Source organism: Clarias gariepinus, chromosome 4, assembly GCF_024256425.1.
Source record: "Clarias gariepinus isolate MV-2021 ecotype Netherlands chromosome 4, CGAR_prim_01v2, whole genome shotgun sequence".
NCBI lineage: Eukaryota > Metazoa > Chordata > Actinopteri > Siluriformes > Clariidae > Clarias > Clarias gariepinus.
Genome location: NC_071103.1, coordinates 38,360,803 through 38,388,678, shown reverse-complemented (window position 1 = coordinate 38,388,678; position 27,876 = coordinate 38,360,803). Strand labels below are relative to the sequence as shown.

Below are 27,876 nucleotides of genomic sequence, written 5' to 3'. Positions count from 1 at the left end.
CTCTGTCTCAGAGGTGTATACTGTAAATCTACTTGATCATTTGGTCAGTTATTTACCAGAATGACTCATTTAGGACGCAGGAAACACTGTGCATGTATGGAATAAACCTTTATATATATATAAAAAACAACAACGTACAAGTCAAACCGAGACGTTCTTTCTTGCTGACTTGGTGAAACAGATGTAGGTATGTGAGGTGGTTATATAACTGCCTCATGGTTTGGTGCGCTTTGACAGCATGCTTTAAAAAGCTAAATACCTGTTTCTAAAAAAAAATAAAATAAATAAAAACAGTGCTGTAAAAAAGTATTTACCCCCTACTTAAAGTTTTTTTTTTTTGGTCACACAAGAGATCATTAAACAATTGTCAATATTACACAAAGATAACCCGAGTAAATGCAAGATGCATTTTTTTTTAAACAATGCTTTCATTTATTAAGGGTTAAAAAACGCTGTCCGAACCTGCCGGGCCCTATGTGAAAAAGAAAGTGCCCTCTAAACCTAATAACTGGTTGTGCCACAACTGGCAACAACAACTGCAATCAAGCGTTTGTGATAACTGGCACTGAGTCTTTCACATCGCTGTGGAGGAATTTTGTCCCGCTCTTCCACTCTGCACGTCTTTGCACAATTGTTTTAATTCCGCCACTCTGGAAGATTATCGAGCATGAACGCCCTGTTTTAAGGATCTCAAAGTCCTAGACTGCTCCAAAACCTTCATTTTTATATATATATTGTTGTTGTTGTTTTTTGAGCCATTCAGAGATGGACTTGCTGGTATGTTTTGAATCATTCTCCTGCTGCAGAACACATGAGTCTGAGGTCATGAACTGATGGCCGGACATTCTCCTTCAGGATTTTCCCGTAGAGCGAAGAATTTATGATTTATAAAATTGATTAATTTATTGTTTAAGGTTTGTATAGTATATCAGCGAGACAAGTAATAATATTAAGATTTCGTACTGTAATGATGCAGAACAGGTTTTGGATGCAGGAAAAGAAAAGCAAACACGAGGAAGCAGGGATATTTTCGTCTTACAGTATGTGATGTACTTTCCTTTAAAGTCGCAATTAAGCAGACGTGCACTCCGGTGCTGGCACAAATAAGGAAATAAATCTTGTTTTACTGCCTTACAGTAGACACGCTTCTGGTGTGTTACGATAATCAGTTATGTAACTTGCCTAAGGCGGAGGTCTATCACGCGAGACAAAAAAATCGTGCCTGTTTACATTGTGCACTCTGCACAATGTATTGGCACCCGACGAGGTGGCGCAGTGATTTATTCTCAGTACAAAGTGCTATCCACCCGCTTCGACATGCATGCGCTTATACAGTAGATGCTACGACGGACCGATATCAGGAGGCTGTGGCATCAACGGGATTAAAACCCGGGATCTTGTGATCATAACGTGAAGGGTTCTCTGCTGTGGCTCTCGAAAAACCAGACTGTACACATATATTATCATTTCTGTCTCGCTGCATGAACAGACAAAATCCCTACACATTTTTCGTTTATTTGAAATGTGATATTTTCACATTTTCGTTGCACTTAAAGAGGAAATCATCTCCGCATGCATGGAAGCAGGGCCGCATCAACTAGTCGATGATCGATTACGTCGATTATGTAAATATGTCGTCTCTCGTGGAGTGCACCGATGCGTCGCGATGTTTAATTTCGTCCCAAATTTGGCTGGTGCATGGTGGAATATGAGACTTTATCCCCAAAGATATCTGTAACCGATCTCTCTGAGGTGTAGTAATTCTTTAAAGAGTCCCCTAATAAAATGGTGCTCTGGTCAATGTGTTGAAGTGAAGAAGGCTCACCACAGCACGTAGCCGCACACACACACACACACACACACACTTAACACAAAACACAAATCCCGGTTCCCTCAGTCTGACCTTAAAATGCAGAGCGAGTGTATTACTCTGAGTTCAGTCTCAGTGTTAGTGTGTGCCAGACATTTGACACTCCAGATTCTCCAGAGCAGATGCTAATGGCTAGTCTGGCAGCGCCGCTTTCCAACAGTTTGTTTATGTGTGTCTAGACTTTTAAAACTAAACGACGTAGAGTAGAAGTGTGAAACGGCTGCCTCTACTTCTAGATTCCATGTTAAAATAAGTGATGCATGCATGAGCCTTTCTGAGAGCAATACAGTTAATGTTATTTATAATGGGGGGGGGGGGGTGTTGGGAAACGGCACTGATTTTATTAAAGTAGGGTTTAGGGTTTTATGAAGAGGAAAATCTGCATGCAAGGTTTTTTTTTTTTTTTTTGGAAAGGTTTTTTTATATATAAATTCCATCACTGAATGCACACCCCACATGGCCTCTGCATGCATAGAAAAAGAATTTTTTTTCTTTTATGCATGCAGTCCGATCATAGCTTTGGGGGTGGGGCATTGGTGTCTCATGTTATGTCCACACGCAGTTTTGGTCATTAACAACCGAGCTCTTGGAAAACTCTGTCCAAAGCGAAGATTTTCCAAAACCCTGTTTTCAGTGGGAGATTTTGGCTCGTTGTAACGTCACCTTGTGTGACGATGATGTCATTGTCTGTGTGCCAGTCTGCTTGATTTGACCTCAGCTTTGTTTATGAGGGTATTTTGTGCAATAGTGGACTTACGTACAGTAAACTCGTTACAGAGAACAAGTAGAAAAATCTCTATTTTTAAAAATACCCAGCTGCGTGTGGACATGGCCTCAGTGATCGGTTTCTTTTCTACCATGTGGACGGCCCGGGTCCGATTCCCACCCGATTCCCCCAAACTGGACGCAGTGCCGGTCCCAAGCCCGGATTAAACGGGAGAGTTGCATCAGAAAGGGCATCCGGTGGTAAACCTGTGCCAGGATTGTATACTGTGGCAACCACTTCACAGAGAGCAACTGAAAGACCAACATCAAAGCTTTGGCGTACTGTGAAAACTTTCTACCTTGATGGTGTCCATGCACTCGTGAAACACTGGGATAAGTGCATTAGTGTTTTATGAGATTATATAGAGAAATAAAGGGAGTTTATACTCTCATAACTGTGTTCTGTTACAAAATGTTGTCTGTACAAATTCTGAAATGAATTTCTAAGCCTGGATCTATATTGTGAGGAGATCCCGTGACCCTCAGCTCACCTCAGGAGCATCTTGCAGGAGCTGCAGGCCGTGATCTTCTCGAAGGTGTGCATGCGGAACTCGTGCTCGTTACTGTTGCCGTTCTCCGGCTGGATGTTGGAGCTGATGGAGAGATAACAAGCAGACAGATAAAAAACAACTTGCTTGACATGCGATTTAATGTCAGCATTGGAAGACATCCTGAAAGAAATAAAACACTGTGTCTCATCACGTTACAGGAAAATCATCAACAATGAATGGGCGGGCTGGTGTGATGTTGCTTTTATAGTTACAGTAAACGTCATCTGTGAAACGCGTCAGATCTTGTTTGTGTTTACGTCATAGCAGCTTGTCATGTAAATCCTTTTTTCTGAAGATGTCAGAAACCAAAAATCTCACCTTAAGCTCTGGAACTGGAGACTCCTTCCATAATGTTAAATAAACATCTCCTTTTATCTTCTGCGTTCAATAAACACGTCTCAGAGGATGAGATGCTGCTATCGAAACGCTACCGTACTAGATTGTAGTGCACTGATATAAACCTACTGCGCTACTGTCAGAGCAGATGTTTTAGAGAATTAATCAACTCCTTGTGACCAATCAGAGTGCAGAACTCAGCAGCGCTGTACAGTACAGGTAGGTACGCCTGCCAAGTGAGCATTCAGTGAGGAATGTGAACAGTGAGTGAATCCTGTCTCACCATAAATCAGGTATGTCCTATGGCATGCATAAAGTGTGTGTGCGCACGTGTGTGTGTGTGTGTGTGTGTGTGTGTGCGTGCGATCATGTCATTGTTGCCTAAATGTATCTGATAAACGAGCAACCTGAAAGACAAGAGTAGCAAGACGTAAACACCACACACACACACACACACACACACACACACACACACACACTTACATGGCCATCCCGAACTGCTCGAGCCACTTCTTCTTCAGTTCTTTGGTCTTGAAGAAGAACTCGAAGCCGTTTCGTCCCTGAGTGTGTGTGAGGTAAAACCCGTATGACCACTGGGTGGGAAAAAATAGTTCAAATTTTAAAAACTACAATAATTAAATAATAGATTTTTCTCATCAACAACCCCCATAAATCTGAACTCAACTCCAAAAGTATTGGCACCCTGTATATTCCACTAAGGGCGTTCGAGTCAGTTAGTGAAAACTCCTCCTTTATTTCTCTATATAATCCCCTAATGCACTAATCCCAGTGTTTATTCCAATGTTCCACCAGTGCTTGGACTGCCTGTCTGAATGACGTCTGAAACGCTGGCCTCCCTGGATCTCCTGTAAATATTGAAATGTCTTGGAGCGAGGTCAGGACTGTACGGGGGGGCACAAGTGGTGTTGGTCAATGATTGTGTATACAGCTCGCAGACAGGTGTGTCTTTTCTGCAAGTCCACTATGTTGATTTTTTTTTTTTTTGATCAGATGTTCCACTTGCTGAATGTTGACGGGAACGAGTGCAGTGGGCTCTAAGCCACCTTGGCCGGGATCGACATTCACAGACGTACATAAAAGACGTTTCATATGTTTGAAGAGTCTCATGATTAAAGTCTTCTGTAAAAATCAGTTTTTTGCCTGCATCCTGGTTTGACTTGAACGCCCCTTATAATAATATTAGTAATAGTAATAATAATAATAGTAATAATAATAATGTTTGCATAATGGTGCATTTTGATAATTCATAATGATAAAGACATAAAAAAATAGATTTAAAAAATGTAACAGGCAACAGGATGAAATGTGAAAGATGTAAATGTAAAGTTAAAACATGTACAAAAAAGTATAAACTTATATAAGATGCATGAATATAAAATAAAACACAATACAAAAACAGAATATACAGGTACAACAAAGGAATTTTAAAAACGTATTAATGATCTCCTAAAAAAACAAACCGCTTAAACTATTAAAACCACAAGCTTTCATTTTCCGCTCTTGTCCCGTCATCGCCTTCTCATCTGATTGTAGTATATAATATGCGTAAGCTTTTTGTTTTGTGTAGACATTTATACTTCCTGGTTTTTCAGTGTGTCATTTGTTACATACTGAAATAATTAATTAAGCCTTGCACACACTCTATTTTGATACGGATATACCGAACATTCAGGATTATTGTCTTATAAAACTATTAACCTAAGGGCAGGTCATAACCTCCTGGCAGAGGGAACCAGTATGTGTGATGTTTTATAACCAAATGCAGAAAAAACAGCTTTAAAGCAGCACTGATTCTCTAGTTTTATGATTTCACGCTTCCTTTTTTCCCGTGTTCGTGTTGTAGCTCAGGGTTACGGGGTTCGTACAAAATCAGAGCTTCTCTCTCCGAGCGTCTGCCGATGGAGATGTGCAGTGTTGAGTCTGTGCTGTTTGAGTTATGCTCAGGAATCCGCTTTCTGACAAACTCCTGCCGTCTGAAACGATTCATTTCGGCCCTGTTTGTGCTGAATTGCTTATGGAAATATATTTGCTTATGAATGATAGATCGCTCACGGTTCTGTCTCAGCGTCTCGTATTCAGAAAGCATGGAGACGTTCTCCAGGAGGATTTCACATCAAGTTCATCCATCATCATGCTTATGTGGGGAAGCAGTCTCAACAGGCCAGGAACATTTCCACACAAATGTTTTTTATTATTATTATTATTATTATTATTATTAATAATAATAATAATAATAATAATAATAATAATAATAAATTATACCATCCATACATCTATCTAGGAACCTCTAGAAATCCAGACCATTGTATTTATTCCCAATTTAACAACTTATTCTTTTTTTTATTATTATTTTTATTATTATGATATTATTAATATCATATTATTATGTTTTTTTTTTTTTATTCACAGTGTCTCCTCATGTTTAACGGTCTAACAGAAATCACATCAGTCAGTTAAATTTAGTGTTTCCTAAAGGGTGCCAATACTTCTATTACTATCACTCTTCTCTCTCAGTGCTTCATTTCTTCATCTTTCTCTCTCTGACTAATTTTCTTTGACTCTCTCTCTCTCTCTGTCTCTTTGTCTTCTTTAAATCTCTCTATGTTCATTTTTCTGTCTCTACCTCTTTTCATGTGTCTCTCTCCCTCTCTTTCACTCACTCTCTCCTTCTTTTCTTTCTCTCTTTTCCTCCTTTTCTCTCTCTGCGTTTAGTAACTTGCTTTGGCTGTCTCTGTCTCATTCCATATGTATGTGTGTCTCTCTAGCTGTAGTCCTGTCTTTCATTCTCTCTCCTTCCTTTTCTCTCTCTCTCTAAGCATCATATGTGTATGTGTCTCTCTCCCTCTTTCATTCTCTCTCTCTCTCTCTTCTTTCTCTTCCTGCTGAACTTCATCATGAATTCTCTTCAGCTTTATCTTCTGTCTCTCTATTAGACTGATTCTCTCTCTCTCTCTCTCTCTCTCTCTCTCTACATCTTCACCCTGATTCTCCCTCTGTTCCCCATTTTCTCTGTTTCTTTTTCTCTCTCCTTACTTCTCTCTCCCTTTCTGCATCAACTTATCTTTAGATCTCTCTAAAGTCGGTTGCTTTCTCCCTGTCCTCCCCCCCCTCTTTCTCCCTGTCCTCCCCCCCCTCTTTCTCCCTGTCCTCTCTCCCCCTCTCTCTCCCCCTGTCCTCTCTCCCCCTCTCTCTCCCCCTGTCCTCTCTCCCCCTCTCTTTCTCCCTGTCCTCTCTCATTCTCTCCCTCTCTCTTTCAGTCACCTTGCGGTTCTCCTTGTCCGAGGTTGGGTTGTTGGTGATTTTATAGTTGTAGAGGTCGATCACGTCCTTCATCTCGTACCCGTCTCCTCGCCTCTTACACACGATCGCAGCCGCATCAAACAGGAAGATGTGCCTGTGAGAGAAGGGGGGGGTTAGGGAGAGAGGGGGAGAAAAGGGGGGGGGGCGTGAGGACTGTGGAAAGAGAGAAACAGGAGGTGCAGTGTGTGTGTGTGTGTGTGTGTGTGTCTCAGAGAGGAGTGTGTGAGCTCACCTGTCCTGTTTGGCTCGTTTGTCCACCGTCGAGACTCGAACCTCCCCGTCCCCTTTAGGCCTCCCGTAATTTGACAGACGCAGATTCTGCAACAAGACACACAGCACACACTCAATACTGTATATATACACACACACACACACAATATATATACACACAATATATATACACACAATATATACACACACAATATATACACACAAACACACAATATATACACTCAACATACATACACACACACACACACACAATATATACATTCAACATACACACACACACACACACAATATATACACACAAACACACAATATATACACTCAACATACACACACAATATATACACTCAACATACACACACACACACAATATATACATTCAACATACACACACACACACAATATATATACACTCAACATACACACACACACACACACACAATATATACACTCAACATACACACACACACACACACACACATACATGTAAAAGAAAGTGTGTGTGTGTGTGTGTGTGTGTGTGTGTGTGTGTGTGCGTGTGTGTGTGTGTGATTATCCTCACAAGATTCTCGATGGATTTCTGATACTGGTCGATCTCCCTCAGCGTCTCGTTGTCTCTCTTTACCTCGTTCACATACTGCGCCAAATCCTAAAACATAGCCACACACACACACACACACACACACACACACTTCCTTTTACACCTAAACCTCACTTCCTGATGTTTGTATTATCTTTAAAGACACTTCCTGAAGTAATAAACAAAGTTTATTCTCTAATAATTCCCTTTTCCCTCTCTCTCTCTCTCTCTCTCTTTGCATTAATCAGAGTCGCGCGCTGCGGCAGCACTCAAGGAGGTTAACCGCGTTAGCAATCAACGCTAAGTGGCTAATTTAGACTAATGAAATCATTAGGCCCCTCTCGGTGCTAACAGCACACTTCCACACCCTCGTACTCGCCGTAATTTGCCTCCATTACACATCACACACTCGTCGTAATCATCAGAGTCGAGACGGTCTGACGAGCTGATTCACTCAAATCACACACTTTACAGAGTTTTAGTGACACAAGTGCGCTGACTCTGAGGAGGCCTGTAGAGCACTCTTAATTTCCAAACCAAGCGCTAGAAATATTCGGAGAGGAAGCGTGGAACATGATATGCTACGCAATGAGGCAGAGCCACCAGAGGGCGCTGTGTCTCTGTGTTGCCAGCGTCAATCATGGATCACTGTTGATCCCATCGATCAATCACAGATTGGTGCTGATCCCAATGACCAATCACAGATCACTATTGTCCCCAACGACCAATCACGGATCACTTTTGATCCCAATTACCAATCACAATCACTATTGATCACAACGACCAATAACAGATCACTACTATCAGTCACCACTATTTTCCCAGGAACCAATTTCTGGTCACTTTTGCTAATTTTCCTAAACACAATGATGATGAAGTTACTATTTCTCCCAATGATCAATCATGTATAACAACTGTTACCCAACAATCAATCATCGATCAATTATTTTTCCAACAACTAATCAGGCACCACTAATGTTTGTCCCACTCACGCACAATTATATATTTTTTTCCGTTTGAACGTGTATAACATTTAAAGTTATACAGTGAGTTATTTGATCTGTAACCATCAAAATGACGTAATTTCCAGACTCCTCGCTGCCACAGACTCACCTTCATGGCATCCAGAGCGCTGCGCAGGTTGCTCTTCTCCACAGCGTCATTAGTGTGTTTCACTAATTCCTGTTTAAATAAAACACATTTAACAAATTCAAGCCAATTGGGTTAATTGTATTGAAGTAGTATTGCAAAGTTTTTTGGTTTTAAAGGTTTTAATGGTAGCACCCGACGGTTTTAATGCTATTATCTGATGGTTTATATGTTGACCACAGATAGTTTTAATAATAAAACCTGATGTGTTAACGGTGCCACTTGATAGTTTTAATGGGAGCATCTGATGGTTTTAATGGTGCTGTACCAGATGATGTTATATTCGCACCTGATGATTTTAAGGCGTAGACACCTGAAGGATTTTAATGGTAGAACCCAACGGTTTGATCTGATGGTTTAAATTGTGACACCACATAGTTTTAATGGTAGCACCTGATGGTTTTAATGGTAGCACCTGATGGTTTTAATGGTAGCACCTGATAGTTTTAATGGTAGCACCTGATGGTTTTAATGGTAGCACCTGATGGTTTTAATGGTAAAACCTAATGGTTTTAATGGTGGCACCAGATGTTTTAATGGTAACACCTATTGGTTTTAATGGTAGCACCAGATGTTTTATTGGTAACACCTAATGGTTTTAATGGTAGCACCAGGTGTTTTAATGGAAGCACCTAATGGTTTTAATGGTAGCACCAGATGTTTTAATGGTAACACCTAATGGTTTTAATGGTAGCACCTGATGGTTTCAATGGTAACACCTAATGGTTTTAATGGTAGTACCAGATGTTTTAATAGTAACACCTAATGGTTTTAATGGTAGCACCAGGTGTTTTATTGGTAACACCTAATGGTTTTAATGGTAGCACCAGGTGTTTTAATGGAAGCACCTAATGGTTTTAATGGTAGCACCAGATGTTTTAATGGTAACACCTAATGGTTTTAATGGTAGCACCAGATGTTTTAATGGTAACACCTAATGGTTTTAATAGTAGTACCAGATGTTTTAATGGTAACACCTAATGGTTTTAATGGTATTACCTGATGGTTTTATTGGTAACACCTAATGGTTTTAATGGTATCACCTGTTGTTTTAATGTTAGCACCTGATGGTTTAAACAGAATCAGTTGATGGTTTTAATGGTGACACCTGATGGTTTTAATGGACCTCTAAGGGTGGTTTGAGCTGAGCCCATGACCTCCTGGCGCTGGTGGGTGTTTTAACGACATCATCATTATCGTAGAAGTTTATGGAAACACAACAATATTATTCGTTTGCTGGCTTTCCATAAACATGCTCTACCATTTTTCACATTTATGCATAAACATAAACACACACACACACACACACACACACACACAGCGGGAGTGGAAGCGATATCTCAGTGTCAGCGGTTTGGAATGGAAATGAGAAATAAGATTGTTTGAGCAGTACGAGATTGCCTTCTGGGGGGAGTAAACGAGGCATCGAGGCCATGCTGAGGGATAAACAGAAAGGTGTGTGTGTGTGTGTGTGTGTGTGTGTGTGTGTGTTCGTGTTCCCACCTGGCTGATAAATGGCTTCCCTTTGGCCTGCTCTATAGATTGCCACCAAAACGGTAGCTGAATCCCCCCTAAATGTGTGTGTGTGTGCGTGTGTGTGTGTGTTATTATCACCTGTGAGACACACACATCTTATTTATATAAAAATTTTTGTTCAAAGAGTGAAAGAGGAAGCAGGAAAGTTTAGACTGAACATTGGGAAATACATCAGCGCTGTTTATCAGGGGAGGGGAGGGGAGGGGGTGGGCAGAGCAGAGCATGATGGGATACCTGTCTGGGTTCATTTACTAAGAGATGTGTGTGTGCGTGTGTGTTTGCATTTGTGTTTGTGTGTGTGAAAGACAATGTCAAAGAAGGAGAGAGAAACAGAAAAACACACAAAAAGACTAAAGGAGAACAAGAACAAGCAAAGTAGAGACGGAAAGACAGACAAAGAGACGTACAGGAAGCATGTGACAGAGAGACAGACGAAAATGCAGACAAAGTTAGAGGCACACAGGGAGAGAGAGAGAGAGAGAGAGAGATTAGAGAAAACGATAGAGAGACAATTAGAAAAAGAAAGGCTGAGAGACAGATTGACAGGCAGAGACCCAACCAGACAAAGTGTGAGACAGACAGAGAAAGACCAGCACATAGAGAGACAGCAATGGTGACAGGAAGAGACAGAAAAAGACAAAGAGTGATAGAGAGAATAAGAGAAAGAGAGAGAAAGGGGTACAGACAGAGAGACCAAAAGAGGGACAGAAAGGGGAAAATGAACAGACAGACAGATAGACAGAAAGACAGAAACTAAGGCATGAGAAGACAGAGACAGACAGACAGACAGACAAAAACACAGCGAGTAATGAGATAGCTGGAAAGCAAAAATAGAAAGAGGTACACTTACAGATGAACAGAGAGAGAATGAGAGAGGCAGACTGAGAGACAGACAAAAGTGAGAGACAGTTAAAATGAGACAGACAGTTAGACAGGGAGAGAGAGAGAGATGTTCATGAGCAGTGGAGGAGAATAACAGGTTAAAGCAGTGTGCACACATCAACACACTCCATCTACTCCCCCTGCACTGGAGCAAAGAGCACACACACACACACACACACACACACACACACATTTATGCTAATGTTATACTATCCTACAGCCTAACACCTTTAATAAGAATATTCTTTTATATCTTTCCCGGGAACAGAAGAGCATTATGGGATTGACGTCTCGCCGCTTTCCTCAGGCGTTTGTAAAAACTCAGCACGTCATTCATTAGCTTTGAACCACGAGGCAGCGTGTGACATCAGGACAGGGGTTCGACTGACCGGTAGCTTTTACTAAGCTGAGACGAGAAAAGGGCGTGGCTCAAAACCAGAAAGTGGAAGTCGGGAGTTTAAAAGGAAGACAGAGACGCAGGTTGAGAAAAATAATGCACAAAAAAGAGGGCGGAGACTGTCGTCTAGACAGATAATGTTTGATGAAATTTTCATAACTGGCTAGGCGGGATTTTATCAGTGTGATCTGGCAACCCTGGCAACACGTCTTAATCCCCACTAATGTGATTTCGAGGAAAAAAATCAAATTATCAAATGAATTATTTTAAGAAATTATCCGAGTTTTAAAAAAATATGAATATAAAAGAGCTATTAGTATTCACACATTTCTCTGTTTTTTTTTCTGTTCTCTCTCTATTTTTCTCTCCCTCGTTTATTTTCAGATCTCGGCACGGCTCAGTCACACGGAGCATGAAGTACACTCCGCGTGTGACGTCTGATGGACAGCGAGAGCCTCGGTATGAAATATTAATGCCACAACACATCGTCTGCCCTCTGTCTATCTCTCACGCACGTTCTCACAGACTCTACCAGATGATGATGCTGCCCCCTAGTGGCTGATCTTACTCTTGACGATTGATTCACTCGTCGTTTTCCTGCTTTATTTCACCAAGGCTTCAGTTTCTGACTCTTAAATATTTACATTTTCTTAAATCTTAATATTGCAATGTGATTTTTAATTTTTTTTTATTGTAAGGAAGGAGTCTCCAGTGTTAGCGCTTTGTAGAAATGAAAAGCTGTAATTTAATGTGATGTTATAAGAAAATCAGGGTTTAGATCACGGTTCATCACACCAGCCTGTTGATGATTCATTTCCATGAAGTGGATTATTTTCTAATAGGGGAACAAAGGTATAACAGGATGCTGTAAAGGTGTAGACACACACACACACACACACACACACACACACACACTGAGCTCACCTGGAGAAGCAGATGATACTTTAAAACCCTTTGCATCGGCACCACAAGGAGATCTCTGAGCGTGAACTTGCCGTTATTCGCTCTTTTAGAACAGACCTGATAAAACAAAACACAAGAACCACATTTCTGAGTTAGTCACGTGACATCTGATCTGGGTTTACATGCACACAATAATCTGATAACGTAAAGAAATCTGATTTAAGGCGTAATCCAATCAAAACATTTGCATGCACTTCATTAATCTGATACAGGGAAGAGCCCAGAGAGTCTAGACGAGCTCGTCAGTAATCAGACGTCCTCCACTATTGATCTTTTGTAGTCACGTGAGACACCATGACGACAGTCACAACAGCGCACGGCGGAAGCATCCTTAATTAATGGAAGTTTCATTTGTTATCATAACATAATTAGCTAAATAATAACAGACAGTGCACAAATATGTGATCCCTCCCGGATTTAGTGACGTTTGCTAGAGTTAGGATTAGCGTTCTCTCTTTAGGTGCTTCTTTTGCAAATAAGACGACTCTTCATGAAATGATGTGAAGATTACATCTCAAGCTTTCTAATTAATAGCTAACTAACCTTTCTGGTGTTGAATCCCAAATAGCATTAAATGTAAAGCTAGTGCACTATGTAGGGTGTACAATCCCTTCCACCAGATCCACCTAGTATCAGGGGTTAGAGAGGCATTAGCAATGTAGCCTTGTTTTAGTAGCTAGTTAGCTTTGTACGTGTCGTGGTAGCCATAATGCGAAGTAAACTTCGAAGTGATTACTAAGGAAACAGAGTGTGTATGTGGGTTTTGGCACCGGCGTCTGGTACTGTAAGTCACTTTCCTCATCCAGAAGTGGGCAGGACCATGGGGGCCTGACGTCATGACATCACATGTAAAAGGTTAATCAATGAGTGTGATCCCTAACTAAAAGAGTAAATATCTACTGAGAGAAGTAAAAGAAATTATTTTATTGTTATTGCATCAATCATAAAGTGACTCCTCCCTTTCAGATGAGGTCACCGCTCCTGAGTCCTTTAAGCTCAAATTATTGTTCAATCAGAAACGTAAAGTCCTGCCAGTTTCCCAGTTGTGTATATTTTGAGCTGTTGATGTCATTAATGACGGCTGGACGAAACTTCAGTTTAACTCTTAGATTTAAGTGCACATTGGTGACCTCTAGTGGCCAAAAGAATATTGCTCTGTGTAGCAGGTGAACCTGTGAGGTATGAAATGACAGACAATAATACTGTAAATGTCTTATTAGAGTAATGTCAAAAAAAGTTATGATGTTTTAACTGTAAGGTGTATAATTTAAAACTGAACGTGCACAGAGATACAGTGCTGTTTAATAGTTTTTGCTTAACAGGTACAGTATTTATAGCTAATAGTTAAAGGATATACAATGTATAAAATGTACACATTGGCATAATGATATGTGTGTTTAATTTTTGGTTAAGAATGGAAGCTCCGCCGTTCACAAATTTTATTAACGTGCATTTCCAAGGCTGTAAAACGCAACACTGTGCTAGCTGACCAATATTAACATAAGAGATCATATGTTGTTGTAAGGAGATATTTATGAATTTGACCAAACAATGTAGTGGAATTGAATCTCTTACCACACCTTTAATCAGTGTTGATGTGCTTATTTAAAATAACCCTAATAAAATAAGGTTTTCTAAAATTAAACAAAGTAATATTTAAAAAATATAAGGTTAGAATATGACTTAATTCATTTTTATCAACATTTGCATTGATTATTCCTAAAGCCATAAAAATTAAAAGGCTGTACTACCACTGATAAGCAGCAGAGGGCAGAATTTGACCACAATAGGATTGTAAACTCTTATGTTATAATGTAAAGATTTTTAAAGGTTTTTTTTTTTTTTTTTTTAAACAGGTGTCACATGAGTGTATACGGTTTAGCAGTATAAAGCGAAGAAAATAAATGTACTGATGTACAATTCCTCTAAACTGTGTCTAATTTTTATTTAATTATTTATTTTCCACTAGCGTTAGTACACGTCGCTGACGGGTTAAAGAGTTTGTAGAAATAGTTAAAAGCTTAAAAGTAAAAAAAAAAAGCTGATTGGCATCTGGTCATAACAGCTCCTGACCTCGCTTCTACCTAACATTTCGATTAAATTTATGGTGGTTTAGATCTCGTATGTGTGTGAGTGTGTGTGTGTGTGTGTTTGTGTGTGTGTGTATTGTATATATCGTGGTTCCTGTGTCTTCCGCATACTCTGTCTATACAGTATGTCGTAAACTACCTCGTTGATTGGCTCTGCTGAGTGACGCGTATAGCCACGCCCACCTCCAGGGAAAAAGTGTAATATTTGTCCAAAAAAAAACGCTAAATTCCGTGATGTAATCTGACATAATCATAACGTCACCTCTACTCAAGTTTTTGATTTAATGTACAATATAGTGCAGGTTTAACTTCAGGCAAAAGTTTCATAACATTCTGTCCAGCCAGTTTTGTGTGATGCTGTGACAAAATCAGGCTGGACAGACATACAGACATACAGACATACAGAATGTTTTCTAAGACTGGGTTTCTGGTCCTCCAAAGTATGAAACTGAAAGTTCTGACCAATGTACAGACAAAACCTGTAATTTATTTATATAGATGATGATTTTATACTTAAAACAAGCTTCTGACCTCTAGCTTTTGTCTCACGTCCTCTTTTTCTTTACAGAGTTCATCCAGGAATGCGATGGCCGTCTCTACATGGCTGCAGTACTTCCCATAGATCAGTAACCTGGAGGATAAATTAGACGAAAAACAATACACTGGATTTCTTCACCAGTTCATAACAGAGGATATCTTGTTAAAAATCCATCCTTCTTTACTTCTATACTTTACTCAGTATACAGCGTCTAGACAGCGTGTGACCTCGTACTGTACTGTACCTCTCCTTGTAGTCGATGAAGATGTGGTAGAGGTTACTGGCACTTTGGTGACTGATGGAGTTCTGCAGATCTTGCAGCAGGCTCTTGTGCACTTTCACCAGGTCCTGTTCCAAACCACACACACACATAGCGTGATTTTGAATGTGATTTATTAGTAAACCTGAGTAAACTCAGTGTAGTAAGATCTCTTTACAGTACTGAACTGATTCACAGCTGTCTCATTCGGAGCAGCGTTCGCTCACATCCTGTGTGTAAATCCTAAAGGGCGTCACCTTCATAACGTACCCGCTAGTTTTCTAAATGAACTTAAATCATTATTTAAGAGCAAGAAATAAATGAAAGCATATTTATGAATCAACTGCTGAATGCTTTTGCTATTCAGTGAACAGCAGCAAACATTTATATTAAACATTTATTAAATGTTGGTGGCAGTTCATTTTCTTTTTGGATGATGGTTAATTTTTTACATATTTGTTTTTACATTTCGTACATTTATATTTTCTACACTTCTATACTGTTCATGTGTAATTAAATTTTTTATTTTTATTTTATTTCATTTTACAATTTATTTTTTAGCTTAAATTAATATCTTATTGTACATTCAATCATTAGTTAATTGTATTTTTTTAGTGCAATATTCTTTTTTTGCAGTGTAATTTTCTTTTCAGACAGACAGTTGTATAAGCATTTCCCTGCATATCATATTATGTATTGATGTGTATGTGACAGTTAACATTTTAATTTTTACATTTTATTATTATTATTATTTTTTGCTTAAACCTAAATCTCTAACCTTTTTTTTTTTTAGATTTTTACCTGTACATTAAAGAAGACACATAAAAAGTTTTTCACGACAGCAAAAAACTAAAATAAACATAATGCAGATATGATGTGAACAAGTTACATTATTGCTCCAAAAACTGCACAACATTTGGCAAGAGTAATGGTAAAGCTTTATTTTTTGCAAATTTATGCAACGTGTGTAGACATCACATGATCTCAGTCGTTTAAAGCGCTTTCCTGTGTCAACTCTACTTCAAATAAAAATTTTTCTTACCGCTTTACATCTCTTTCTGTTTGATGTGTTTCTTCTTTTCCGTTGTGTTTCTTTTTTAAATATAATATTATAATGAGCCCTAGTCATGTGACAAAATATGCCTTTCAGAAACTTTAGTGAGAATTTTGCATATTTAAATGACTTCCAGTTTTATTTTTATTATAATGAAATAATTTGTGGTGAACTGTCATATTAGAGAAATTTTCTAAGCTAAGTAAATAATTTAATAAACATTTAAACATCAACTACAAAAATGATGATAGGTTTATTGTGAGATCAAATATAAGTTCAAATATAAGTTATTGTAATTAAATATAGGTTCATTGTAATTGATTGTTACAGGCTTGTTTTGTTTTATCTATAAATGTGTTTATATTTATAACTTTAATTATTAAATTATTTATAATTTTAAATAACATTTTGTTATTATGTTATACCATTATTTACCATAATGACTGTATATTTGAGTATTTTAAACTTCTGTGTTAATTTAATATCAGATATTCGATACAATTAAAATAAAATAAAAACGAGACTTACAGGAATGTTGATGAAGACCCTGTTAATCTCGGACGATGTGAGGAACTGCTCCAGCGGCCTGAGGAAGTACTGAGAACACAGAAACGTTTAAGCAGAGAAGAACAGCTACTCAGCACCACAATAGCAAAGATTAATTATTTAATTATGTATGATCATGTCATAAAAACGGACATAAAAATTAACTAATAAATACTAATATTGATCTGAAAATTGTTTGCGGAATTCATCCTAACACTCTCACGAGAGAGTATCGCATAGTTTCTGCTGATTACATATCGTAACCTGGGGACCGTCTGTAATACAATAAAAATGACGTTATCAAATCAGTAGTAAGGTACTGTAACTTTTTACAACTTTTAAAAAAAAATTGAATTTAACTCCAGTTACATTGTTGCAACTTAATCAGCTTCTCCTTCAGTCCAGGATACTTTGTTTCCTAGAGACTTAATATTAGTTTTGTATTGAATATAAAAAAAAAAACATTGTTCTGTTTTTCTGTCTGTGATTTATATTTTATGATAGCAATAATCTTTTACTAATATAATAATAATAATAATAATAATAATAATAATAATAATAATAATTCTACTGTAGCAACCTCAGGAGCGAGACCCAGGTGCAGGTGCATAACCCGACTCTGAATACACACAACTTTCCCGGTGTATTTACAGATGTAAAATTTAGACACTTTAAAGATACCTTTTGGCTCCCGGAAGTTAACAGTAGATGACTGAACGCATGGCAGGTTTATGCATTTAGGACAAATTTTTATTTTAAAGGAATAATTAAAATTGCAATTAATGGGTTTTAAATATTTATTTATAATAATTTATTAGACTAAATGAGACTTGAGCAATGCACAGGAGCGAGTGTGTCAGTGTGTCTTGTGAAGAGTATGTACTTTCTCGATAGACTCCAGTGTCTCTGCATACTTCTCCTCCGTCTGTCTGATCTCAGCCAGGCAGCAGCTCCTGATGTCTGTCTCCACCTGTTTCTGTAATCACATTACACACACACACACACACACAAACATCTAAGAATACAGGATCCAATGTCATATGGAGTGGTGGGCGGAGCTTGTGCATGACTCACCGGTGGAGCTCCAGCCTCCATTTTCATCAGGTCTTCATAAACCTCACCACCACCATCATCATCATACACACAGTCATACAGGTCCTCTTCATCGTCCACGCCATTCTCACTGGAGATCAGACCACAAGAGATCAGACATCAACATACGAATACAATCAAACTGGACCTCTTTATCCTCCACATTCTCATTAGCGATCAGACAGTCAGAGATCAGACATTAACACAAAATTACAGTTAACTCGGTTTCTTTATCATCCACAGTTCTTTATTCTCACTGGTGATCAGACAGCCGGAAGGATCAGACATTACCACACAAATCAATTACAGGTCCCCCATATCAACCATGCCATTTGCACTGGAGATTAGACAGGCAGAGATCAGACAACAACACATATGCACACAGTTATAAATGTTCTCCTTATTATTCAGTGCATTCTCACTGGAGATCAGACAGTCAGAGATCAGACATTATTACACACACATTCATTTCAGGTCTTTCATATCATCCACAGCATTTGCACTGGAGGTGAGACAGTCAGAGTTCCGATATTACCACACACACACACACACACACACACACACACACAGAGTCATATATGTCCTCTTTATCGCCCAAAAGATTCTCAGTATAGATTAGACAGTCAGAGATCTGCCTTAACACATACACACATAATTATGCAGATCTTATTGTCCACATCATTCACACTGGGAATCTGACAATCAAAGATCAGACATCAACGCACACACTCAATCAGACCTTCCTTATTATTTATAATAATGTCACTGGAACTTGGAAACTTTAGTAGATATTCCACAGTCTTACTGCAGATTAGACAATCAGGCATTACACACACACACACACACACACACACACACACACACACTAGGGCTGCACAATATATCGAAAAATTATTGTTATCGTGATATTGGTATACGCGATATCCGAGTTGCAATAAATGAAATTTAATTTATGTGCCAAGCATTTGTGTGTTCAAATTTGACTAATTCGATGGGCCCTTACTATCTTTATACCCGCTTATATCTTTATACTTAATAGTATTTTTTAAATTAAATTTTTCTTTGATAATATTTATTTTTATTTTAAAAAAAGCAAGCCAAAGGAAATATTTTGTTTAAAAGATGCTCTTGTTTTAAGACACTCTTGATGAGTGTACACATAAATTTGGTTACACATAAATAAAAAGTAACGTTTGAAAGTAATTCATATTGTGTTGGCAGGTTTATGGTAACAGCAAACCAGAAATCAGAATATCTGCTGAGGGTTTAAAGTCATTCATAGTGTTTTGAAGTCTAAATATTTGCAACTTCCTTGACATATAGTTTCTTATTAGCCTGAATTAGATTTAATTACATCAGACGAATATCTATTACCTGTTTATTTTAGTATGATCATTACATATAAATGATAAAAAAGGCAATAATAATAATAATAATAATAATAAAAATGCATTTCTCTAGGGAAATGTTATATCGCAAGAAATATTGTTATATTTAACAACAATATTGCATATCGTATATTTTCCTAATATCGTGCAGCCCTAACACACACACACACACACACACACACACAGATCTTATAAGCCATCCACATCTTTCTTTCTAATCACCAACCAAAGATCAGACAAAAAACCACCCAGTCTTACACACATCCTCTACAATTTTAACACACAGGAGATCAACACACTTCAAATTCAAATTCAAATTTAAATTTTATTTGTCACATACACAGACATACACAGTATGATATGCAGTGAAATGCTTATACGACCGCCAGGTTAAGGAATAAATATCAATAAAAGAAATAAAATACAATGGAAAATAAATGTAACTAGTAAAATTAACTACTGTACAAATAAGGGCATAATAAAAATATCACAAAATCACACTTCAATCTGTAAATATTAGTCTAGGGTTTTATGTGACTGCCACATCACAGTCTATTTATTGTGTGTGTGTGTGTGTGTGTGTGTGTGTGTGTGTGTGTGTGTGTGTGTGTGTGTGTGTATGTGTGTGTGTGTGTGTGTGTGTGTGTGTGTAGGTCTATTTTTCTATTCCAGGAACATACACAGTTCTCCAGAGAAAAGGGTCACTACAGCACCCTCCACAACACACACACACACACACACACACACACATCTGGGGAAAACAATATTCATATTACACAAGCAGGACATCTTGGTGTACACACACACACACACAAATCTGAGTGAAACAGCTGTGGCCGTGAGATATCAGAGTCTCCAAGCACAGCTGATCCCATGTTTATGGATGAGTATTACTACTCACCCATGAGTGCACACACACACACACACACACACACACACACACACACACACACACACACACACACCAGATGTTGTTTCAGGGTTAGACTGGGGCATTATGATGTAATTACAATTAGCCAGAGCGATGGAGATTTTCTAAATCTTGCCAGCTAGCATTGTTCACTGAACGCTAATTAGCTAGCTTTGGCCATATCATGTTAGCAAGAAAACACACACAGCTAAGACAAATCTAGAGAAAACAGTATTAAAAGTGCCAGCACAGCGCGTGCGCACACACACATCAGTAAAACAGCTGTGTTTTTATGCTAACAGTACCTCAGAGTGAAGCTAATCGTATGTAATTTTAGCAAGTTAGCACTGTTTTGGATCGTTAGCTGGGTAGTTCATTAGGTATATGCTGGGATTTCAGCACTCTGATTTAATGTAAAATCTTAATTTTATTTTAGCACCCTTGCCTTTTTACAGAGACACGTTTGAGGTGATAAAGGGGTTTTTAATGTGTTTTTAGTGGAGTGTTTCGTCCCGTTAAATAAAGAATCGTTTCATAACATGCAGAATCATCCCATAATTGAGAACTAAGAGACCCGTTCTGTATTGAACTGATAAGGGAAGCCATTTGTTCCATATTTTTTGAGAATCAGTTCAGGGAAATCTACAGGACAGAAATATTACAGGTCATTACGGTTTCTTGTCAGGGGGACAATTAATTAAGCTCATTATAGCGCTGACTCTAGTGTGTGAGCGAGGCAGGGGACTGACTGGGAAGCTCTCTCACTCAGAAATGGACAGAGAGGGGGCTTAGTGGACATTACCTCAGGTCGCCTGCAGGGGGAGCAAGAAAAAAAAAGCAGACAACTAACTTTATAAAGCAATACAACCACTGTTAGGTGTAAAAAAATCTCCAAATTGATTTTAAAAGTTTTAAGACCGATTAAAAGAAGCTCAACAAACACATGAACGCATGATGTATCTGAAGATCTCTGAATATTATCAGCGAAGAGAACCAGACATTAACATGGAAGTAATTGAGACAGTCACAGAGACAGACAGACAATAGGAAATACATTTGCATTTTCTGGCTAAACAGAAGGGTCCTGAGCTGTCTGTATGTACATTTGAAGTGTTACCACATAAGGAGTTAGGGGGCGTAATGAGAGGCATGGGAACCTTCATCATATTATTTAAAAACTTTCACACACTACGAAATGTCACTGAATAAACCACAGATCATTTATGGTACTGCGAATATATACTGTACTGTGAAGTTTCACATACATATTTCATTCTTCTGTTCGGTGTGAAATCATTAAGAGACAGTAATATATAACCAGTCTACACCCTACACCCCTCCCCCACCCCACCCCCCGTCGAGGTGAAATGGTTTAGTTCTGACTCCTAATTTGGCTGTATGTAATGTCTTGATGCTGACCGAATAAAAATAAATAATATTGCTGACAATATTAACACGGTAACGTATGTGATTCATCTAGAAATTTTAACGCAAATTAATCATGTGACCAAGTTTGATTCTAACGGCTTCCCGTAATCCCAGCGCGGTTATTGGTTGAGTGTGATAAAGACATAATAGGACGACTGAGGAAACATCACCAGGTGTGCTGAACGGCAAGTTTCATTATAAAAAGCTTGGCGGAAGTTTGGATAAAACCAAAGCTGTGTGCGCAAGCTAGCTTCAAGGGATACTATTTTTACAAGAGTACATTGAATGGCTCTAGGCATCTAAGGCTCTAGGTTGTTGATCTGAGGGTGCATGTTCGAGCCCCGCTGTTGGTGGGCTGCCACACCCCAAACTATCCAGCCACTGCATACAGAGTTGGTCCCAATCGAGTGATTATAATTAAACATTTATAAAATTTTTAATGTTTGAGATATTATAAAACTGCATAATATGTTTATCTATTTATCTAAAACATAAGGTCAAAGCTATCAGGTGCCCAATTAAGAAAGAATAGAATAAAGAAAGTAAAAAAAAGATACATTTACAGTATAAAGCTGTTATCTCTTGTAATATAATGTAGTCAGTAAACAGGCCAGTCAGAACACAGAACAGCACTTAACGCTTTGCAATCAAGCACATCAGTGTATAATAACCGATAGATATGCCACGATTATGTTACTACAAAACTTTAGGGAAGCATGAGTAGCATAAGTAATGAGTAGCAAATATTGTAATATTTACTATTTTATTTATAATAAGACCTACATGCTGTACAAACCTTTTATAAATATCTTACACGCCCAAACAGCGCACACTCATATATGATAGAATGAGAAAATAGTATATGAGGGCCATTCGAATCACTCAAACCGCATAAAAACTCCCTGCCCCCCGCCAAAAAAAAAAAAACACGCCCCCACCCCCACCTTTTCCCCCCGCTATCCCCCACCTCATCCTCCCTCCATCCCCCATTCTTTATTTCCATTTCAGGGACCTGGTAACCCTAAACGACCACTATAATGGAGTACACCGTTTCTACTGGTTCCTGGTGGTTCATTTTATCTGAATTCTGATTCTAAACAGCCATCCAAGTAAAAGGTGCTACTGGTTTCTGGTTGAATTCAATAAAATCCTTAATAGAAACGGTGATGGAAACCATCAAGCCGATTCTCTTAAAGGGTTATTTTCTAATGGACTGTAATGTGTGTTATGTCATTCCAAAAAGGCTTTATGAGGCACTGGACACATTTTTTAATCACGATACTTCTAAACACACACACAAAAACAAAGTCATGTTTTTTAAGAAAATAACTCTTACTCTATAAGGTCTTCCAGATGATTGTAGATGTCCTCGTCTTCCACACTTTCTTCTGTAGGAAACGCCCTTCAGAAAGGAATAGAGAAAGCGAGAGAAAGAGAGAGAGAGATTTTAACATCTACAGCCTAAAGAAGTCAATAAACGGCCAGATGTGTAAGTTTTCCAAAAAGATCTCTAATGTATGTTCAGTTGCCTTTAGCACAATTTGGAGTCCAGTTTATGTGTGAACATGATTTCTCACATTCCCAGAACCGCTCTCTAACACTTTGAGTCCTGAAATATGTCTGTGCCTTCAGGGAAAAAGAAAAACTCCATAGACTTCATTTTATTGCCTGAGTCTAGACCTGAGTAACTGATCAACCCCAGATCATAACACTGTCTCCAGAGGCTAGTACAGTGGACACTATGCATGATGGGAGCATCGCTTCATGTCCTTCCCTTCTCACCCTGACACGCCCATCACTCTGGAATAGGATCAGTCTGGACTCATCAGGTCACATGACCTTTTTCCCTTGCTTCAAAGTCCAATTTGTATGCTCTCTAGTAAACCAAAACCTTTTTTCCTGATCAGTCTTACTAACAAGTTGTTTACAATTTTTTTTCCGACCACATTTCTTTAGCAAAGCTGATGGTTCAGCACGATCCTTACAGCCAAAGAAAATGTGGTCGGAAAAAATTGTGAAGAAGTTGTGAACAGAGATCACTTAAACGCTTGGTGCAAAAAAAAAAAAAAAAAAACCCTAGTAGAAATTTGAGCGATGTTTAATAGTGAAAGTAAAAACATTTCCATACACACGCACACACACACACACACACACACACACACACACACACAGTGTGATGAGAACTCACAGGATTGGGACTAAACCGCTGTGTGTTCATAAGAAAACCACCTGTTAGTGAGACTCATCAGAAAACAGGCTTCAGTTTACTAGAAAGCATAAAGACTGGACTTTGGAGCGATGTGTTCAAGTGTTCCTCACCCAGTTCCAGTCATTTCAAATGTCTTAACTCGATGCAGGCCAATAATTCGACCCTACGGAAATGGCGCCTCTTTTTCCAGTGTATATTTTCTACTTATTAAATGAAAAAAGACTGTTAAATTTGTATGATGTTTATGTGATTATTCAACTGCCGTGGGCTTAAAACAGAAGGGGAAATGATATCGTACTCACCGTATTCCAGTTTGTAGTGCGATTGTTGTGTTGGAGAGTTTAGAAAGTGTGTCGATCACCTGAAAGGAGACAACGTCATTAACAGTTGGCAAGAAAATCCCACATTTTCCAGACTATAATTGAATCATCACTGATTTCCGTATACACTCTATACCACAACCCTGTTATTACTCAGATGACTCCTTCCATAAACATGAACATCGCAAACAAACTGTACATGGGTATGAGCGAGTATCACACTACAAAAACCAACTACACACGATATACAGTATACCTCAGGGATAAAAAGATGTAGAACTGATGGAAAGGGGATAAAATTCAAACTTGCAAAATGCTGATAGGAAAAAATCAAATATAAAAACTATAATTTTGTAAGAACTGTATAAATAAAGTGAATGAAGTACAGGATGTGGAATGTAATGATGAGCAGCAGTGATATTGTCCATCTTTTAAGTGCAGTAGTGCAATAGTAGTCCTGTTTTTGTATATAAACATAATAGATATTTGGAAAGTTGGACGTGGAATGAAAAGAATAAATGAGGATTGTATGTGGAATAAAGGTTGAGGAATGAAATGAATTAGTAGAGAAAGGGTAAGGGATGAAAGATCTGAAATGGAGAGGTGTGGAACAAAGGCATGAGGAATAACAGGGTGAGTACGGAAAGGACGGGGGGATGGAGGGTAAGGAACGAAGATTTGGGAATGAAAGGATGAGTAAGGAAGTGATGGGGAATGAAGGGTCAGGATGAAAGGGATGTTGAGTAAAGATATGAGGAATGAAGGATGAGGAATGGGTGACACATAATGGGATGAAGAACAAAAGATAAGGAATGAAGAAATGAGTAAGGAAGTGATGGAGAATAAAGGATTTATGGAGTAAAGGATGTGAAATAAAAGCGGTGAATAATTATGGGATGTGATAACAGTATCCAGAGTTTTAACGTTATGTCCGATCAGTGTGTATGGCATGGACAGATGTACAAAGACCGAATGTGGAATAATTGCAGAATATCGACAGAGCAGCGCTGATCGATACGTTCCCGTCGCCCTGCCTCGCCTCGCCTCGCCTGTGCATTGGAAAATACGACCCGGTCACAATCAATACGTCACATTCTTCCAAACAGAAGAGCCGATTATCCACAGAATCGATTGTGTCTGAGCCATGCTGTTGTACACACACTCGCCAGCCCAGAAACATTTAGATTATTTATATTATTTGTAATATAAATAATATTTATTTATTTGTAATAATGTATTACAACTAATCACATGGCACACACACACACACACACACACACACACACACACACACACATACACACTCACACTTAATCCTGAGATGTTTTCTTAAATAAAGTGAAACTAAAAAGCGTTTATTAGGAGCGTACTATACAACAGGTCTTTAATGATCATTAATACGTACGTACGTAAGATCCTCAAGATTATAACTCAACATTAAGGATGCATAAAATCTATAAATTAATTAATCTTCGTGAAATAAACCTGAAGATTATAAAACCTGGACATTATTTATTACAATATAACACTTATTTATAGCGATATATATATATATACACATACAATACACAGTATAACGTATATGAGTGTGCTCTGCTTGTGATTTCATAATAATATTATAGAAATAATAAAGAAAGCTTTTAATTAATTCATTATTTTAGATCATAATGAAAATAATTATATTAATTATGTAAAGTAAACAATTACAATACAAGTAAATTTATCCTGGAGACAGAAATAGTTTCAAAAACACAAACTGACATACATACATGCATGCACACACACACACACACACACACACACATTTGGAGATTTTTCTGAAGAACAGAGTAAGATAGTGACAGATCTGATGGTATCAGATAATAAATACTGTGTGTGTGTGTGTGTGTGTGTGTGTGTGTGTGTGTGTGTGTGTGTGTGTGTGTCAGGAAGCATGTAAACAGACAATCACTTCCTGCACTAACGGTTGGGATTTCCTGTTCATTTAAACCTGAAACTAAAAACAGCACCAGTAACCCTTTAATCCATTTAAACAATACACACACACACACACACACACACACGTACACGCGAACACACGCAGTGTACACAGTCTCATTGTAGTGCTCTCTTTAGATAATAGGAATTGAAATGTGAAGTCCACATCAGTAAAGTTTACTTAAACTAAATAAGAACTGTTAGGTTTATTAAAAAATATGAAATGTATTAAATAGTTTTTAAAATGTTAGCTATTCTTAGATAGACAGAGTCTGAGATAGACACACACAACCAACACGCACTGATCACTGTTATTATTATTATTATTATTATACATATATATATATATATATATATAGGCCTATATATATTTACAATGTTCGAAAGTCACTTTATCTTCAACTTTAACTAAAGATCTACATTTATTCATTATTACTCTTTTTATACTTTTTTTTTACTATCTCCTAACTATTCTATTTTTTTGTGACTTATCTCTAAGCTTTTGCAATGCAAATGTAACTATTTGTTAAGCCAATCACGCACCTATGAATCTTTATTCTATTTATATATGACATATCATTAATAATAATCACGTTAAGCTGATAAATTGTTTATCAATTTATTTTATATCATTTTATGTATTATGGGTTATTCTGGTTTGATTTTTTTTTTTTTTATTATTAGTATTTTTATATTTATTTATTTATTTATTTATGTTTTGGTTTGTTTTACCCTAGGATTTTTTATTCTGAAAAAAAAATTGTTACCACATTATTTAATAGTCCATATTAACATTTCTATCTAGGTGTAATACTGCATGTATTTTGTATTTTTTATTTCTGTAATTTACATAATAATAATAATAATAATAATAATAATAGTTATTAGTCTGATCAAGTCTCTAGTTTACTCTTGTAAAGCTGCTTTTAAACAATGTCCACTGTTAAAAGCGATGAATTGGAAAGTCCATAAGACATGCTTTCATCCTGAAGACCCCAATAGGGGTTTAGTTCTGATGATGTTCTCAGTAGACTTTTAGTCTTGAAGGTTTCCCCAATTAGTTTCCAGTCCTGAAGATGTCCCTATTTGGTCTCTAGTCCTGAAGACGTCCCCAATGGGCCCCCTGGGGTGGGTTTACGTGAAAGATTTCTGCTTTACCTGAATGCATGTAAAGACACAACTAAAGATCTGCTACAAAACTCACAGTAGTTGGTGTTTAGTAACCCTGGAGGTGAAGACCTATGGACACGGATAAAAAGACAACTCCACCATTTTGTCACTTGAATAAAGATAAACTACAAGATTTTCACCAAAATTGGTTTAAAAAGGAGCGACCTTACTTTGTACACACACACCCACACACACACACACACACACACACACAGTTACTGACTATCACCTGATAAAACTAAAATAAAAAAATGAAGTCTTTTTTAGAAAATACATTTATTATTAAACATAATTATTTGATCTTTTAAAGTTTTATT

The 27,876-nt window shown here is 37.8% G+C and overlaps 1 protein-coding gene across 2 annotated transcripts in view; it reads right to left on the bottom strand.

The window, feature by feature from the left end:
- LOC128520875 (guanine nucleotide exchange factor VAV3) overlaps positions 1-27,876 on the bottom strand; it is a 93,684-nt gene that overhangs the window by 21,053 nt on the left and 44,755 nt on the right. For both annotated transcript variants that reach the window (XM_053495305.1, XM_053495304.1), the window contains exons 3-16: positions 24,395-24,453; positions 23,220-23,285; positions 18,140-18,248; positions 17,949-18,041; positions 17,048-17,116; positions 15,451-15,554; positions 15,200-15,299; positions 12,540-12,635; positions 8,765-8,833; positions 7,634-7,720; positions 7,076-7,161; positions 6,805-6,937; positions 4,006-4,115; positions 3,127-3,228 (exon numbers count right to left, since the gene is read on the bottom strand). In XM_053495305.1, coding sequence (XP_053351280.1) covers positions 3,127-3,228; positions 4,006-4,115; positions 6,805-6,937; positions 7,076-7,161; positions 7,634-7,720; positions 8,765-8,833; positions 12,540-12,635; positions 15,200-15,299; positions 15,451-15,554; positions 17,048-17,116; positions 17,949-18,041; positions 18,140-18,248; positions 23,220-23,285; positions 24,395-24,453 — 1,283 coding nt within the window. The remainder of the gene's footprint in view (positions 1-3,126; positions 3,229-4,005; positions 4,116-6,804; positions 6,938-7,075; positions 7,162-7,633; positions 7,721-8,764; positions 8,834-12,539; positions 12,636-15,199; positions 15,300-15,450; positions 15,555-17,047; positions 17,117-17,948; positions 18,042-18,139; positions 18,249-23,219; positions 23,286-24,394; positions 24,454-27,876) is intronic.